This window comes from Myotis lucifugus, unplaced genomic scaffold, assembly GCF_000147115.1.
Source record: "Myotis lucifugus unplaced genomic scaffold, Myoluc2.0 scaffold_588, whole genome shotgun sequence".
Lineage (NCBI taxonomy): Eukaryota > Metazoa > Chordata > Mammalia > Chiroptera > Vespertilionidae > Myotis > Myotis lucifugus.
Window position 1 is genome coordinate 276997 of NW_005871636.1, and position 14074 is coordinate 291070.

A 14074-nucleotide genomic window follows, 5' to 3' on the forward strand; every position below is an offset into this window, starting at 1 on the left:
CATATTAAGAACAATATGCTATATATGCCAGGTCCCTTGAAACATATGCTGTGCAGATGTCTCTTTCCTGCAGCGACTGTGTCAAGCAGCAAGGATGGACCGGCTCCCGGCAACGGGTCCAGGGATCCCCAAAGGTGTGGACGAAGTCGGCGAAGAATGAATGACATGTAAACTGGGTTCAGTTCATCAGCATAGCGAGGTTCTCCCTTCAGGATCTCCAGCCAAGTTCTGTCTAGGTTCTCTTGCCAAGTTCTGTAGCCAGATGTGTCCATGTTCTCTTGCTAGGTTCTCCAGCCAGGGTTTCCAAATTCTCCAGCCAGGTTCGGTCTCCAGGTTCTTTAGCCAGGTTCTATCCAGGTTCTTTTGCCAAGTTCTGTCTAGGTTCTCCAGTGAAGTTCTGTAGCCAGGTTCTGTCCAGGATCTTTTGCCATGTTCTCTGGCTAGGTTCTGGTTAGGATCTGATGATGATGTGATGAGGATCTGATGACGATCTGGTGTGGATCTGATGAGGAGCTGATGAGGTTCTGATGAGGATCTGATCAGGTTGTGTTGTTTATTGTCTTGTTACATCCGTATTTATACCAGCCGATTTTAATCCTGTCAATTTCTATTACAAAGGTTAGGGCGTTTCTTATCTCCATTCCAGGGAATAAAGATTATGTAGCTTAACTACCCGCCTGGCACTTAATTAAGGGGTTGTATCCCCTCCCTAACCTCAGGGAAAGATCCCCACCTGGGGAAACAACCTTTCTTGGAGAGGTGACCTTGGTCAAAACACATGGCACTAAGGAGAGCAAACATTAAGAACAGTATGCCATATACGTCAGGTACTTCGAAACATATGCTGTGCAGATGTTTCTTCTCTGCAGCAAGGATGGACCGGCTCCCAGCAGATACCACAGTTCCTGTGGTTTTCTTCAAGCCCTCTGGGTAATGGGAACTACCGTTCTAAGTCTATATATAGCTTGTGCTAGGATCCTGATACTCAAGACTAGCTTTTATTCCTCTACCCAGAGGCAAGATTAGACAGTAAGTTTCCTTGTGATCTCTGTGGCTTTTTCCTAGTTCATCCAGCAGGGGTTCACCGTTTGGGTCTCCAATACATCCCCCACCCCACAGAGGCCCCAGGCTGTGCCTGCTGGCCTCTGTGACCAGCCTTGTGTGTACACTTCTAGACTGCAAGTTGTAGGAAGAAAAATAAAGATGTTCATGTCTGCTGACTAGTAAAATACTAAAAGGTTTCTTTTGTTCCTGTGTGATCAAAGAAAGAGGATTGGAGAGATCTTTCTGTGCTTGGCCAGCTTATAGTATCTATGAGAAATGGTGACATAACTCAACAATTATATAAATACAGGCAATGAGAGGGAAAAATGTGGTTTTCACAGGTAAATCCCTGTTAAATTGGCAACAATCCTGAAATAGCATTAAACATGGAGGCACTGAGATGTAAAGATCCAGAGAATGTTTAATTTAAATTTCCATAAGCCTCTAACCAAGTTCCATACTGCAGTCATCTTTTAAAAATGTATTGTCAAATATACACATATGTACACACACACACACACATGGACAAACACATGCATATACAGTCAATGCTGGCTCTGCTTTGGCTGGAAAATGGGAGGTCATGAAGCTTCATGATGGGAGAAGGTGTATGGTTTTGTGATTGAGAAGATGAGCTTCGCTGCAGGCAAGTGCAGTTGAAAGGGCCACTATAACTAAAGGGTCACTATAACAAAATGTGGAAGTGTAGCAAATTACAGGGCACCAAATCACAGGGCACCAACTAGATAGCTCAGGATCACCCTGGTGCAGGCCTCTCCCACCTGGACTGCCGAAACGGTGCCCCTAACTGATCCTTGTGACCCATTTCCAACTGCAATCAAGGCCATTGAAAAAAAATTATGTATAAATCACTTTATCTGCTTAAAATCTTCCAGTGGCTCCTTGCTGCTCAGTGATGGAAAGTGCCGGCCAAGGTCTACACGGCCCGGCCAGCTGGCCCGCCTCCTCTCCAGCCACACGTCTCTGTTCCAGCCACCTTGGCCATCTTGCAGTTTCTATATGCCACACTTCTCCCAAGATGGGCTCTCCCATCCTGTATGTTCTCACCTCTCTCTTTACCCAGTGAATTCCACTCATTCTTCATCTCTTACTCCAAACATCGCCTCCTCAGGAAGGCTCACACCCAGGCCTCTGCCTTGCACCCTCACAACACCACTGTATTAGCTCCCGGCGGCTGCTGTGACAAGTGCCCACAAACCTGGTGGCTAAAAACAACACGTTCATTTTCTTATAGTTCTGAAGGCCAGAGGTCTGAAATCAGCTTCACCGGACTGAGGTCGAGGTGTGAGCAGAGGTGGTTCCTTCTGGAGGCTCTGGGGGGGAGAATCATTTTCTTGCCTTTTTCAGCTTCCATTGCGTGTGGCCCCTTCCTCCACCGTCAAGGCACATAACTCCAATCTTGGCTTCCATGTCACGTGGTCTTCTCTCTGACTCTGACCTTCCTGCCCCCTCTCATAGGGACTCTAAGGGTGACATCGGGTTCACCCAAATAATTTTCCCATTTTAAAATCTTAATCGCATATCAAAGTCCCTTTTTGCCATGCAAGGTGCCCTATTCACAAGGGTTACGTGGTGACATTTGGGGGACCATTAGTCAGCCTACCACACCGTGCCCCTGTCCTCCAAAGCACTCTTCACTGTTAGTAATGACATAGCAAGTGCTTGCTGCAATCATTATTTAATCCATGCTCATCAACACCCTAGACCAGTGGTCGGCAAACTGCGGCTCGGCAACCTGCGGCTCGCGAGCCACATGCGGCTCTTTGGCCCCTTGAGTGTGGCTCTTCCACAAAATACCAACTTCTGCGCATGGGCCACGAAGTTTCAATCGCACTGTACGTGTGCGCCCGCAGGTGGTATTTTGTGGAAGAGCCACACTCAAGGGGCCAAAGAGCCGCATGTGGCTCGAGAGCCGCAGTTTGCTGACCATGGCCCTAGACCAGCCGTGGGCAAACTACAGCCCGCGGGCCGGATCCGGCCCGTTTGAAATGAATAAAACTAAAAAAAAAAAAAGACTGTACCCTTTTATGTAATGATGTTTACTTTGAATTTATATTAGTTCACACAAACACTCCATCCATGCTTTTGTTCCGGCCCTCCAGTCCAGTTTAAGAACCCATTGTGGCCCTCGAGTCAAAAAGTTTGCCCACCCCTGGGCTAGACTATCAGCTACACAAGGACTAGAACAGTCTGTTTCTCTTCATTACTGATCCTCAGCACCTTGGCCAGTGCTCAACTATTTATCGAATGAATGGATGGATGATTATCCAACCAAGAAAAACAAAAATGAGGAAGGTGAAGCGACAGCATGCTGCACAGATACTTTTCCTTTCAACTTCCAGTACAGTTGTCACTTTGTTTATGCAATAAATAAATAAGAGAAGGAAATTGTAGTACTGAATAAGTTCATTAAGAACTTCTACCATTAGAAATAAAATGTTTATAAGTTGATGACTTACTTAGTATCCAAGAGCTGAAGCTGGTGGTTGCTATCTCTGTGGGACATCTTCAGTTTGGTGCTTTGCTCGGATATTGACAAGTCCACTCTGTTCAAAAGCTGAGAAATCTGGAAAAGAGACTTTGTGTGGAATATCACATTGAACCTTTTCAGAGGTCATTTAAGAAAACATTTTGTAAGTTATAGTCTAGACAAATGGCATGAAGATTCAGTCTAATTTAATACAATCATTTAGGACTTCACCTCATCCCTCCACTTCCATTTTCTTTTACAGGCCCCATCAAAAACCAAGACCAGCAGCACTGCCAAAATGTTCCCTGTGCACTGAGCACTGAGCTTACAGATCTCTGATGAGCTAGCCCAGTTTCTGCCCAGGTACACTACTGCCACCTGCTGGCACAAAATATAGTCACTTTTATCCTGAAATTTCTACCAGTAATGTAGCTTCTAGTCACAGAGAATGGAATTCTTATCACTTACAAAATCCATTAAGGTCCCAGATTTACCTCTGTATTGTTTAGTTCCCAGAAGACATAATTTGTAACTACGCACCCTTCCTACTCCTTTCTCCCTCCCACTGCCTATCCATTTCCCTTGTCTTTTTACTACTATGTAACATAAAACTAGTGCTATATGAAATGTCTTAATTTTCTGAAATGTTCCTTAAAGATTCATGAAACAAGTATTTTTCAGATCCAGAACAAATAAAAAAAATCTCTTTTTATGGATTTCTAGATGTATTACACTTGGCTTGGCTATCAGAAAGCTTAATATTTCCTTCGCATTTATTTTCTGATGTAATAATTTTATCCTCACTCATTCTGTGATAAAAAGTATTGGCCTTGTCATTTTATTCTTCTTTTCATGGTTTTATAATGTCTGCTTTTCACATACGCAGATTTACCTACTTATTGGATGTAGTTAGGACACAAGTCTTTTGAATCCAATAAGTTGACCAGATGCCCCACTTTCCTGGCATAATCCCCCTTAAAGTGAAGAAGAGCAAGTAGAGCACACACTGGGGAAATCCCAGAAAGACAGGCCCCATTATGGAAAAGGGAAAGTTGTAAGTGGCCAAAAAGCAAACGTTAAATGCCAAGAATTTTGCTTTTTGAAATTAACCTGTGAATTTTCAAGGTGGAATACTGAAAATCCACTAGCCGGCCTATCCTCCAGCTTTGCCCTAATTTCTTCCCACATACAGACTAGTCCCGGTGAATATAGCAACCTTTTCCCAAACCCCAAATTGGGACGACTGGCGTGTGAAAGGATGCTGATCGCTTACCTGTGCGAGGGGTAGTTTTGGAGTTACAATTGGAATGTCGTAATTGTTTTCAGAATGAAGGGAAAGGATCTTTGGAATTAGGACTGTACCGAAAAATCTCGGTGATGTGGTTGCCTTAGTAATGAAGCGCCACTCCAGTGACGCAAAGGAAGGAAGAAGCAGAGAAAAGAGATCATGCTTATGCCGGGTGCCTGAACTAGTCTCCCCTGTAAAAGGCCGCACCATGGTACTCTTAGCTGAGAACAATGACCACTTTTATTTATTTATTTTTTAGAAGGAAAAAGCTGGGGCCAGGTGGGACAGCTGTCCTCTGATGGAGAGACAGTGATTCAGAGCCCATACAGCACGTTTATTGTTGGGGTCCAGCCCCAGCAGGCCCAGGGGTTCCCAAAGGTGTGGACGGAGTCGGTGAGGAAGGAATGACACGGAGGCAGCAGTGTTCAGATCATCAGCATAGTTGGGTTCTCTAGCCAAGTTCGGTCTACAATGACCACTTTAAACAGCTCCCTGAAACGGGTCATACCTGGCCCTCTGCGTCCTTGATCTTCGTTTCCAAGATAAGTTTGGCAGCTTGCTGTTCTTTGTTCAAGTGCTGAAGGCCCTCGTAGGTGGATTTGTGCTCCGCGGAGAGTCTGGCTATGCTGGCGTCACACCTGTCCAGGCAAACGACAAAGCTCATTCTCATTCACGTTTCAAAACAAGTGCTCGGCTTCCTTGCCTGCTCTACAATGCATGACCCCCCTCAAAGAAACTGCGCGACGAGCCACTCTTTTTAACAGAGGCTCAAAGGAATTCAGAGAGCTGCCCTCACTATGGTTTTTATGTTAAACCACAGGGGTGTGCTTAAAAAGACTCGAGATGTCACCATCAAAGGGCCTCAGGCTTACAATGATCATGACTACAAAACCGTATCTGCAGTGAGAGCCCAGTTACAAAACACTACAGTGTGCGGATGTGGTCTGTCGTCTTCAGAACCACCTCCGCCTTTTCATGGGTGTGTGTGTGGCGGGGTGGGGGGGCGGGGGGGATGTTGCATTTTGGAGGCAATTTCCACCACATTAGAAATGCTCCTCTTAACCACCTAGAAGGCTGTCTGCTTTGAGGGGCCCAGGGCCAGGGAAGGCCCTGCAGCTGGTCCACGCTGCCAGGGAAGTGGCTCTGCCCCTCGGGCCTTACACCCCTTGGCAGTTCCAGTGGTGCTCCAAGTATCGGTGGCAGATACGCTGTGTACCAGCCTCTGTCCACGGGTGACATACCTAACAGGAGGGTCACAGGATAGATCCCGAGGGGTTTAGAGCAGTCATCCCGTCCCAACACGATCGGTCGTGCCTGGAGAAGTAGCTGCTGGCTTGCCACTGGGCACTGGGGGAGACTGCATACAGGTGGGCGCTGAGCAGCACCCCATCCTTGAGGGGAGGGGTACGTACAGACATCAAGCCCGAACAGATTGCAAAGGCTACGCAAACTGCATGAGCCCAGACTCCCGTGGCATCCCGCCCTGCTACTGTACCAACTTCCTTCAACTCACACCTGTGGCCTCTGGAGGAGTTTTTTGATGCCCAAGTGGACTGAGGGAGAAGAGGTCAGGCCTGATTTACAGATGGTCACACCCAATAGGCTGGCACCTTCTAGAAGGCTGCTGACACTGAAAAGCCTGCTCAGGAGTGGTCCTAAGGTTATTACAGAAGGGAAACCCTCACAGTGGGCAGAGCTTCAAACAGTATATCTGGGGGTTCATTTTGCCTAGAATAAGAGGTGGCCAGACATTCATGGAAATAACTCATGGTGAGAGACTTAGAAAACAGATATTGGAAGACTACTGACAAGAGAAAGCAATCCCATGAGGGGGCCACTCAGAGCCGCCACAGCCTGTTTGCTCCTTGGGAAAGCTCTCTGTATCTCCTCGGGGCAGGAGCCCCCAAACTGCACTTCCCGGATTCCCTCACTGGCGTGGTCTGATTTAGATCCACCCGTGGGAGGCGCTTCTGCAGGAGGTGGAAGGTGGAGGAGAAGGGGAAGCCCTATTCCGCTCTGCAGCAGTGGGCGGGCAGGCGCCTGGGGACCCTGCCGGGTGGGTGTGCAGCCGCTTCCAGGCACACTCCTGAAACCCCTGACTTCCGTGTTGGGGGCGCCGAGGCCCTTTCTGTGATTCTCGTGCTGCCTATTTTCCCGAAAGCCAGTAAGTTTCCTGCCCTTTGCCTCCCCACAGCTCCCACTGCTTTTGCAAGCTGTGATTTTCTATGTGAAAGCCCTTCCTGCTAAAATGGAGTGTTTTCTGTTTGCTTGCGTGAACCTTGATGCAGATGATCATTAAACTATCACATGAAAGCTTACAAAATACTAACCAACTATCTCTGGATCATGTGTGGTTATTGTATTTTTCATTCTTTTCTGACGAGCACAACTTTCCTGCAATAAGTACATATAATTTTTTAATCAGAAAAAACAATTCCACAAGGAAAATGTTTTGATCAATAGCCATGTACAAAAAATATGTTATAATTTTATGGAATAAGCACTATCCCACCATCGTTGCCTGGGCCCCCATGAAGCAGAAATGGGGCTGGAGTATAAGGAAGCCAGAGCCAGAGACATGTGGGCCTAGGTCCCTGTCATGAAAGGCAGGTCAGGTTCAAGGCAACATACAGTCAAGTGAAGAGGCTGTGGTTGGAACCCCAGGCCACAATCCATTCATTCACTCAGTAAGTAGCTGTAGAATGTCTGCTATACCAAACACAGTATAGTGAGAACTTCATCTCTCCAGCACACACACTATAACAATCTAGATTTTTAAACGATTATGCCACTACTCCCAAATGCGATGCAATCTATACCTATATTTTCCTATTACTGATGGGGATTACATTTGACATCTGTTCACTATCCCCCTGATTCAGACAAATGAGCTCAGAAGATTGTTTGGGCACTTGCTGAATAAGTCATAAATACTCAGGAAGAACAACCTATGGCCAGTCACACGTTCAGTAAATCAGCCATCTACAATCATCCTACAAGCGTTGAGGATGTGTTCTTTAAGATGTACATCCGCACTGAGGCCTGAACAAGGTTTATGGACTATTCCCTAAAAGACGTAGATACCGAAAAGAGTCTCACTTTCTAAATCACATCGAGTATTTGCAATCAACAGCAAACTAATTAACAAAAGTTAAATTATATCCCTCCAGAAGCTGGAGAAAATAAAATATTACAGGTTTGTGCTTTATAAGCCATAAATAAAAATTAGAGACCATGCTAGTGCTTGGTAGGCTTTCTAATAAGCTATCATATTTAACCAATTTACTAATCACTTTGTATTAAAATATTGCAAACAGGAACTACTACCTGGTATTTCAGTTAAACATGGTGGACAACACACATGCCCTCATCTTGGCTCCCTCCTGAATATCTATCAAGATGACACCAAATGAATGTTATAAAAAAGGTATAAAGCCAAAGGGTAAAAGGAATGGGAGAAAGTGGAAAGCAGAGAGATGGTGCAGAAGATAGAGCACAGCAAATGCTTTGCTGGTGTCAGAGGCTTGCTGGGGCTCTGTATCTGAAAACCAATAGTAGAAAGAAGAAAGTTTAGTTCCCACAGAGCAAGAAGGGCAAGAACTGGCTCCACTTGTGGCCAGGGTAACTGAAACCAGAGACTTGAGTGGGGCTCCACCAGCTATGGGAAGCACAACTGGGGTCAAATAAGTTTAAAATAAATATATTTAAGATACTACAAAATAACAAAGATAGATTAACACCCATCAAGAGCAGCGGTTCTCAACCTGTGGGTCGCGACCCCTTTGGCGGTCAAACGACCCTTTCACAGGGGCCGCCTAAGACCATCCTGCATATCAGATATTTACATTACGATTCATAACAGTAGCAACATTACAGTTATGAAGTAGCAACGAAAATAATTTTATGGTTGGGTCACAACATGAGGAACTGTATTTAAAGGGCCAGAAGGTTGAGAACCACTGATCAAGAGGATGCTAAAGTAGTAAACAAAAACAGGCAGAGGTGAAAGGAGAACGAGTATGTAAGAGAAAAAATTAGAAATCCTGGGAATAAACTACAGAGTTGTCTTGATAGACCAGTCAAACTCTAGATTAGACATGATTGAGGATAAAATCAGTGAATTAGAAGATAGTGGCAAGGAGCTCACTCAGAATGCAGTAAAGGTAGACAGAGATTCAAAACATGAAAAATGGTTATAAAACAAGGAGGACGGATAAAGAAATGCTAACATAAGTCCAGGAGAAGTTGAGTTTCAAAAGAAGGAAATGGCCCTGGTCAGTGTGGCTCAGCTGGCCACATTGTTCCATGTGCAGAAAGGTCACCAGGTCAATTAGGGCAGGGCACATGCAGGTGGCAGGCTCTGTCCCCAGTAGGGGGCGTGCAGGAGGCAGCCAATGATGTTTCTCTCTCTCTCCATCTCCCTTCCTTTCTCTCTAAAATAAAAAAACATATTTAACAAAGAAGAAGGAGGAGGAGGAGATGTAGAGAATGACAGATATGCAATATTTGAGGTGTGAGTGCTGGCAATTTCATTAAACTGAAGACAGACATGAATTTTAAAGTATTTAATGAATACAAAGTGGGATAAGTAAAAATAAATGGAGCATGGTGAGATTCAGATAGCCCACAGTAAAGATAAAATCTTAAAAAGCTACCAGAGACTAAAGACTGGTAATCTGCCAAAAACTGAGTGTAAGAGCACACAACACATATCAGAAGACAAGAGATATCACAAGATGATGGAGAAATACCTTTAAGAATTTAAGAAAAATAAACTATCATCCAAGAATAAGTGCAAAATAAAGATAAAGACAGCCAGACATACAAAGATTAAGAAATGTATCGCCCACAGCCCACATGGAAGGAGTCTCTAAAAATGTACTTTAGTGACATTAAAATCACACTGTTAGGTAATTGTTTTGCTGCAAATCATTATATTACCACAATGATAATTACTTTACAACAATGTATAAGAAAAGTCTTAAGAGGACAGACACCAAATTGTTTTTTTTTTAATATATTTTATTGATTTTTTACAGAGAGGAACATCAATGAGAGAGAAACATCGATCAGCTGCCTCCTGCACACCCCCTACTGGGGATGTGCCCGCAACCAAGGTATATGCCCTTGACTGGAATCGAACCTGGGACCCTTCAGTCCTCAGGCTGACGCTCTATCCACTGAGCCAAACTGGTTAGGGCTGACAGACACCAAATTGTTAACATTAGTTACCTCTAAGGAGTAAAACAGAGATGGAGCTGGTGAGCCTTCATTCTCCATTTCATATATTTCATAGTATGCCTGATTGTTTATTACCAGCATATATCACTTACGTACTTTTATAAATAAAGGAGTAGGGCGGGCAGGGAAAGTAGTGAGACTCACAGTGAGTAATACCAAAGCCTCTCATCAGAAAACATACACAGTGAAATCAACTTGTGTTTCTAATGCCAAAAACAATGTTATTCTTACTCTCAAATGTTTCAGAAATAAATTTTATATATGAAAGAATAATAGAGTAAATGGAACAAAATGTTAACAAATGGTGACTCTTGCATATTTTTATAAGTTTGAAATTATATACACAAATATGTATTTACATATATAAAATTATATATATAGATATATAGATATAGATATAGATATATGGGAAAGCAATATTGCTATTTCAGCTAGTATTGAAGCAAAGACATCATTCTTGTCTTTTCAAAAAACACTCATAAAAGACAGCCTCAGCACTCTAACATAGCTGTGCGCATGCTCAATAACTTTAGCTAAACAAGAATTTGCAATGAATCTGATCAGTTGTCCTAGTTCATCCTTGATGTTTTCTATTACAGATTGCAAATTTTCCTTTTCCAGTCTTTTGGCAGCTATCTCCCAGCTACACTTCCTAATTGTGGCCATCAGGTGGCAGAATGACTCTACCACTTGGCCAACAGGGTCCCAAAGTTGAGCAACAGGTATGATGGGCAACATGCTTAAGCAGAACTTCTCTTACAGCTTGTGACATGGTGGCACAGCAACCAAAAGCAATGACATTTAAAACATTTTCTCATCTTCCATATTATAATAATATATATGTATGTATGTGTAATAATTAACATATATGTATGTGTGCGTGTGTATATATACACACATACGTATGTAACTAGTGTATATATACATCATTAAACCCGTAAGTGCTGGCAATAATTTAATTGAGTCAGATCACAGAGCAATGTATGTTCTAGGGCACTTCAAAAACAGTAGAGCAATATGCCAGCAATTAGTAGAGCTAAAATTTGGGTGTGGTTCCAACAGAGGCAGACGGCTTAATACCAATCAGGGGAAGAGACAGAGAGCCTTGCTGAAACCACTATAACTGCAAGGTGACTTTGTACCTTCTGAGGAGTGACATCTGAGGCTCCATACTGTAGGGGAGATAGACATCACTAACACAGTCCAGCCAAGTCATTGAACAAACAACAACAGACCCAAGGGTGTGTGTCAGGATACCAGATTGCAACAACATATTACCTGAAACGCCCAGTTGTTAACAAAAAGCCTGAGACATGCAAAGAACCAGGAAAATGTGACCTATACATGGGGAAGGAGCAGACAGAAGCTGCCTGTGAAAGAGCAGACGTCAAATTTAAAAGATAAAACTCAAGGCAGCCATTATAAATGTAGTCAAAGAAACATGCTTTAAAAAGTAAAGTCTAATGACAATGTCTCATTAAATAGAGAATAGCAATAAAGAGACAGAATTTTTTTAAAAATAGACCCACATGGACCCCATTAAGGAAATGAAAAGAAAACAGAATGGGGAAACTTTTTTCAAATATCTGATCAGAGAATTGTATCTGGAATACACAAAGTGCTCCTACAATAATAAAGAGACAAATAACCCAATTTAAAAATGGGCACAGGATCTGAGTGAGTTCTACAAAGCAGAGAAATCACCAATAAGCACATTAAGTGATGTTCAATACCATTAGTCATTAAGGGAAATGCAAACCAAAACCACATAATGCCATTTCACACCCCCTAGGTTGGCTGTAATAAAAAAGACAGATAAGTGTTGAATGTAGAGAAATGGGAGCCCTCATACACTGCTGCTGGCAGTAAAATGGTGTGGCCACTTTGGAAAACAGTCTGACTGTTCTGTTCTTCAAAAGTTAGAGCTACCACATTACTCAACAATTACACTCCTAGGTATATATATGCAAGAGAAATGAAAACATATGACCACACAAAAACTATGTGAATGTTCAGAACAGCATTACACATCATCCCCAAAAGTCTTTAATCTGATGATGTCCAACTTATCTGTTTTTTTCTTTGCACCCGGGCTTGTGTACCTTGCAGGAATTTGCACATCTGACTTAGTATACCGATAATTCTCTAAGGCTCTAACATCATGCAAACAGACTTCACAGAGGAAAGTGGATGTGGCCGTTGAGTCTTGGAAAAATGAAGAAGACAGGGCAAAAATGGACCAAATATACCATTAAGAACAGGAAAGCCCTGAGCTCTGCTTTAGAGAGAAATGGGAACCTCTGAGAAAGTCTTTTTTAGGGTGTGCTATGCTTAGTGGGGGTAAGTGTCTCTCACCTCCATGGCAAATTTGCCTTTGTCCCTCCCAGCTGGATCTACGTGGGAGGTATCAGGGTCTGTTTCCTATCAATTACATCACCAATGGATCCAAAACACTATGAAATAAATCTGAAATAATATAGCAGCCCAGCCCAACTGGTGTGGCTCAGTGGTTGAGCATCAACCTATGAACCAGGAGGTCATGATTCAATTCCCGTTCAGGGCTCATCCCCCGGTTTCGGGCTCGATCCCCAGAGTGGGGCGTGCAGGAGGCAGGCGATCAATCATTCTCTCTCATTCTCTCTCTCTCTCTCTCTCTCTCTCTCTCTCTCTCTCTCTCTCTCCCTTTCTCTCTGAAATCAATAAAAATATTTTTTTAAATATATATAGCAGCCCAGTAATTTAAGAATATCATTTTAAAAGTTCATTCAGATTCCTTCAATACAATAACATAACCAATTCAAGAAAGCCAAAACTTTGCCAAAGAATTTTTACTTCACATGAGTTTATTTCAACAATTAAAGGCTCATTAACATTATACGGGAAAGACAAATATAAAAACAAAAGACATGTGGTACTCCTAATACACTTCTAATTGTTGCAGGATGAAAATATTTGTTACAGAGAAGGAACAAGCTGGGTAGGGGAGCTAATAAGAAATTGCAGGGGGGGGGAACGTAAAACTTCTGAAAGTATTTCAAAATAACTTCTCCATTTTATAATTAGAACCAGGATAATTTCACATGCCATCCCATGCACGGCACTAGGCCTCTTACATATATTGCTTCGCTTACTCTTCATCTGCCTAAAAGTGAGCAAGAAGATCCTCAAAGTTCTCCTGAGGTCTCTACTCTGTCCTGCCACTCTGAAGCTCTTCTAACTTCTCACTGTTCTGAGAGCTATAACAGAGCTGTAGTTTCCTTTAAGCCAATCTCCACAAAAAGAATTCAAGTTTTCTGTCCTATTACAGTGATTTTCTAGATCTACTATTTTCCAGGGACTATTCCCAGACGCTTGAGCTACAAAAATAAAAGATGGTACTCCACTCCAAGACAGTGAAGACAATAGAGATACTCAATAGAACAAAGAATGCTAGGGGAGCGCAGGAGCATGGGCTATCTGGGAAGACTTCCTGGAGGAGGTGACATTTGAGCAATATTTTAAAGGCTGACCAGAAGTTAGAAAAAGAGGAAAGGCATGCTGGGTATAAGAACAGCATATGCAAAGGCTCTGAAATAGGAAGCGTGGCTCATTCAGGACATAACAAGCAGTTAGTTGATCACTGCTAAAAGGTACAGTGCTAAGATAAAGAGAGGTGAGGAAGTCAGCAAGGTCATACTAAGGAGATTGGAGTTCACTCAGATGTGGATAGAAAACCACCCAAGAGGAGTCAACGAGTCCTCCATTCAATCTCTGCTCTTAGACTGCTGTTCACCCAGCAGATGCAAATCCACATGCCCAGCATGCAAAGCCCTTCAGGTGTTGTCTGCAAAAACACCTCCCGCCACTAGTGCTCTCTGCTCCAAAGAATCCTTGGTTCCTGAGTCCCTTTTTTCCACTCCTGCCCTTTGCAAACCACTCTCAACTTCACCTCAGGCTGACTTAAATTGCCTATGAGCTCCACAACTCCTGTGCGTGACTCTATTTTTTTTAAATTAATATATTTTATTGAT

General features: G+C 43.2%; 1 protein-coding gene across 4 annotated transcripts in view; it reads right to left on the reverse strand.

The window, feature by feature from the left end:
• The window catches only part of FAM81A (family with sequence similarity 81 member A), a 73316-nt gene that overhangs the window by 16966 nt on the left and 42276 nt on the right, over positions 1-14074 (reverse strand). For all 4 annotated transcript variants that reach the window (XM_014446947.2, XM_006104683.3, XM_006104681.3 and 1 more), the window contains exons 5-6: positions 5332-5461; positions 3525-3631 (exon numbers count right to left, since the gene is read on the reverse strand). In XM_014446947.2, coding sequence (XP_014302433.1) covers positions 3525-3631; positions 5332-5461 — 237 coding nt within the window. The remainder of the gene's footprint in view (positions 1-3524; positions 3632-5331; positions 5462-14074) is intronic.